General features: G+C 27.4%; 1 protein-coding gene across 1 annotated transcript; it reads right to left on the reverse strand.

Annotated features, from left to right (window-relative positions):
* Positions 1-1,785: 1,785 nt before the first annotated feature.
* Positions 1,786-3,849, reverse strand: LOC130945651 (transcription factor bHLH52-like). The gene is made up of 2 exons (XM_057874353.1): positions 3,082-3,849; positions 1,786-1,998 (listed from the first exon to the last, which is right to left on the reverse strand). Exons 1-2 carry the CDS (start codon positions 3,847-3,849, stop codon positions 1,786-1,788), a joined length of 981 nt encoding a protein of 326 aa, XP_057730336.1.
* Between the last annotated feature and the right edge of the window lie 1,174 nt (positions 3,850-5,023).

Consider the following 5,023-nt stretch of genomic DNA (forward strand, 5'->3'; position numbering starts at 1 on the left):
CCAAAAAATGGCGAATCAAATCTTGAATTGGTCTTAATATTATTTTTTATAAAAAATGACTACCATACTCTATTATAGAAAATGACTAAAATACTTCTATTATATATATTAATTTTGAGAATCCTAAATTTTAGTCCTTTATTTTTGTATCGTAGGGTTAGGATTTAGAATTTTTAATATATATATATAATAAGAGTATTTTAATAATTCTCTATAATAAGGGTATTGTAGTCATTTTTTATAAAAAATAATAATTTAGATCAATTCAAAATTTGATTCACTATTTTTTCGGTTAAATCAATTTGTCTAGCCTAATTTTGACAAAAATAACATGATTTAATTGATTATGTATGTCTAGCCTAGTTTTAGATGTCTTTATCTGAGTGACTTTCATCACCCTTACTTTCATCACCCTTACTTATATACTAAGTTACTAACTCTGGATGTGTTACAGTTGACTAGTGACCGTGAGAGTCAACAGCAGTTAGAGTGACTATTTTTTAAAATTTAAAAGGCATACTAAAATTAATGTTCGAGTTTAAATTATGTTAGATAGCGTTTGGTTTGAGAGACATAGACACTGAGACATAGACACAGTGGTACACGGTGACACATGTCTGCTGTTTGGTTTAGTGAGACACAGATTTTCGAAGGACATGGGAGGACACGGATGGACACAGAGACATTAAATTTGTGTACCTCCAATTTGGTGAGACACTAAGACACAACTTATGAGACACTAATCTTTTACTCTTTTACCCTTATTGAAATTTTAAAATTTGTCCTCTTATCTTCCCAAACCTTTCTTTTTCTCTTCCTCTTTTAGATTCTATTACTAAATTTATCTTTCTATTTTCTTCAAAAAAAATTGTACATTTAATTTTTTATTTATTTAAATTTTGATTTATCTTTCTATTTTTTTCAAAAAAAATTGTACATTTAATTTTTTATTTATTTAAATTTTGATTAATCTTTGATAAAATTCTGAGCTTTAGTTTTTTATTTTTTTTTAAAAATATATATATTTAATATTTGAATGATAATTTAAGATGATATTAGAAGAAATAAAAAATATTAAGAAAATAAAAATTCAATGGTGATGACATGTAGTGTTTGGGATAATGGATGTACAGTAACAATAATAAAACTTGTGATAAAATGAAGGGTAATTCAGTCTTTTTAAAATATATGTGTCTTGTTCTTTATTTTTACCAAACACAATACATAGACACAAATATTTTATGTCTATGTCTTTAATGTCTATGTCTTTGTGTCTATGTCTCATCATATACATCAACCAAACGGAGCCTTATATATCACGGTAAAATGGGCAATTAAAAAAAAGAAAAATAAACTATTCATATAAATCTAGACCATTTATACGAATGTAAAAAAATATATGGTCAAAATTTATTCGTATAAAAAGGAGACTCAGTGTTCCTTGAAAAATGACATGCTATTGGTAATAAATAATAAATAAAGTAACATTCATTAAAAATATGTACAGTCTATTCAAAAATTTATAAAAATTAACCTGATCATTAAACATAACAAAATTAACTGTTAACAATAAGTGTTGAGGTGAATTCACCATTTGATAAGAAAAATTCAAAGAAACGCATTAAATTTGTTCCGTTCATATAAAATGAAATCTAAGGCTCTCGAGAAAAGAGCAAACATATCTACTGAAGCAACAGAAAAAAAAAAGGAAGAAAAAATTGTATGCTGAAAACAACTCATGCTAGCATCTAATAATAAATAATAAATAAAAAAGAATGAATGTTGCTATGCTTTCTTCTGCACATTGTTTGTTTCAATCAACTCTTTAAGATCCTTAAAGATGGTAGGCTTTGATCGAATATCACGCTGATTTGTCAAAGCTGTAACAAAGTCTTTAGGGACAAAGCATAGTTCCTCAGAATAAAGATTCTCTTGAACACAGGGAGAAGTAATAAGAGCACGTAGATCTTCACTTGGAGGAGCAACCTCATCTTCTTTCTACAACCATTATTATTATAGTAAAATATGATAAGCAAAAATGTTTGAACAAACGCAATTAAAACTTATAAAAAAGCAAGAATGTTAGATACACACAAGTCACAAGTGCTCAGTCCATTATTTCTAATTGCACTTCTCATGAACTAAATTGCTAAAATTATTGTTTTTAATTGGTGGACCACTTCTCTAATATATAGTTCAAAAAAGAATATTAAAAAATCTCTTGCAAATACCCAATATAAATAATAGAAAAGAGGCAGTTACATATTAACAGTTAGATAAGTGGGTCGTTTTATTTTTTATTTCTCTAAATTTATAATTCTTGTTCCTAAAGTTTCTCTTGTTGTGTTGACCAAATCCTCCCAGTCAAATAACTGTTTCGTTAAAATGCTCCTTCACTTTCTCTCTCTCTCTCTCTGTATCTCTATCTCTATCTCTCATACTAAATTTAATCGTATATAATCTTCAATCAATTACTACACAAATTTTTAAGGAAGTGGCAGCAATAGTGAACACATGTAGTGGTATATAACTAACCACATGTATGCAATAATAACAAGTATTTATTCCTGAGGAGCAATAATGTCGAAGTCATGTAGAATTAATCTTCGGTTATTCTATTTTGTTTAAAAAAATAAAACATTTTAAATTCGAATAGAAATTATTATGCACAAGTGAGGGACAAGCAAAAGATTCTAAACCATTAATATCTAATATGTAATTAATCATTGATTTCAAATAATTTTAAATATTAGAGGTAATAAAAGAAATTCATGAATAAATAACATACAAATAATTTCTCCAAAAATAATATTTCGGATATTTACAATTAATGCAACCTTAAACAATGTAGAAAAGGAACGAGCAAAAATTAAGGCAGCAAAGAGTACATGAAGTTGCATATAAAACTTAATTCTAAACAAAAATTTCTAAAAAAATATATTAAAAAAAAATATAAACATCATTTTTCATTCTCAGATCATAGTAATATTACAGTCATCCAAGAAATACTATTATAGATGTAACAACAACAATAATAATAATAATAATAATAATAATAATAATAATAAAAGAAGCAGTTACCTGGAGTGTGTTCATAAGTTGAAGCATACCAATTTGAGTTTGAAGGTACTTCACATATTTAGAAGTTGCATGGAGCATCTCAGCTGTGTTCATCTTTGGTCCACCAGGAACCAACTTTCCAAGCTCTTGTGTCTTATCTGTGATCTTCCTTCTCCTCTCCCTTGCCGCTATGCTTTGTGCAGAGATAGTTCTCTCACTGTTCTTCTTCTTCTCACTGTCATTATTAATTCCCACACAAAAACTATTGAGTATAACATTAGGAACCATGAAGTCTGATGACGGTGTTGCTACTGCTGCGGGTAATAGTAGTTCTTCTGGTAGTGCAGCTCCTTCTGATGGTAATAGAGAAGATGAATTCATTGTAAACCCATCAAATAGGTTGGGCGATGAATACTCCTTGAATGGAGGAGGCAGTTGGCGTTCTTCATCCTTGTGAAAGTACTTTTGGCGTTTGGGAGATGAAAAAATAGTGTTGACATTAGAGTATTCAGTCTTATTGGGTGAGATAAATGGGTCATGAGAAGAAGTGCAACTAAGACCAAGTTGATGAGAAGACAAAATTTCAGGATGGAAAAATCCATTGTTAAGGTCAAAATAAGGGTCAAAGAAAAAGTTATTAGGAAACAAGCATTCTTGGTTGTGTTGGTGGTAATAATGGTCAGGTGTAAGTTCTTTTGGTGCAGTTAGTTCATGAAAATTGGTGGTGAAAATTTCTGATATTATTGAATTTTGAAGTGCATCTCCATTCACGTATGTATTGAGTGCCATTGTTGAAAATAGTAATAGAAAAACAAAAGATAAAACCTGAAATGATAGTGAAGCTGAATTAGTGTAATGGAATAAAATATAGAAAATCAGTGTAGCATTTAATTAACTACTCTACTCTACTATGTATATGAGAATGTCCAAATCAATGGTTAAGCTAAAACTTAAATAAATACATGCTAAAAATCTTTCTATATAATGACAAAGAAATGACAGCAAAATCTTAATTTAAAAGCTACAAAATCTTTTAAAGTACCTTTTCTCGACTTAAAAGCTATCAAATCTTTGCAGAGAAAAAGAAAGAAAAGAGAGTAATAAGATTATAAAAAAATTATACAAAAAGTACAATACAACTGAACAAAAATGACAGTTACACTTGGATACATAAACGGACTCCTATGCTCTGCCTAGTGTGCTATTTTATAGGGTCAGATTTTTTAGGATAAGTTATAAAGTAGTTACGTTTCTATTTTTTTTAATTTTATTTTATGATTTATTTTGTCAAATGATTATAACATATATTGTTTATGTTATCTATTAATTTCTTTTTTTCATCAAAATATTAAGTTTGATATCAAAATTATTTATTAAAAATCAAAAAAATGTCATATTGATAAATTTTATATGGATTATTTTCATAAATTATTTTATACTATGGTTTAAATGAAAGAATAGATTAACAAACATTACTAACGTATCACTAAATTATATTAAAGACAACCATAACAAGAAATACTAATCAAACTTTTAATAATTAAAATATATATTTTATTATGTATATCTATAAAAAATATTTGTTAAAAAATATTGGTTAACTATCTTACTTAATTACATGTTTATTACAATTATACTTATTTAAGAGGGTGATAAAATGGGTCAAACTTATTGGGCCGACCTGTCGAATCCGCTTAAAAAGACGGTCGGACTAGGATTTGTAACCTGCCGAATTAAAAAAAAAATCTGTCAAACCTATACCGCCAAAGTTGTGAATTTTGGCTGACGATATGCCGCACCAAAGATTTTTATTTTTTTATTAAATAAAAGAATTATTACTATTACAAAATTAATAATTATATAATTTTTAAACACCTTTTTTCATTTTTTTATTCTTCTTTTAGTTATTAGTTTTATTTATTTTATTTTATAATTTCGTATATATGTTCAAATTATGTGACTT

This window comes from Arachis stenosperma, chromosome 8 (assembly GCF_014773155.1).
Source record: "Arachis stenosperma cultivar V10309 chromosome 8, arast.V10309.gnm1.PFL2, whole genome shotgun sequence".
Taxonomy (NCBI): Eukaryota; Viridiplantae; Streptophyta; class Magnoliopsida; order Fabales; family Fabaceae; genus Arachis; species Arachis stenosperma.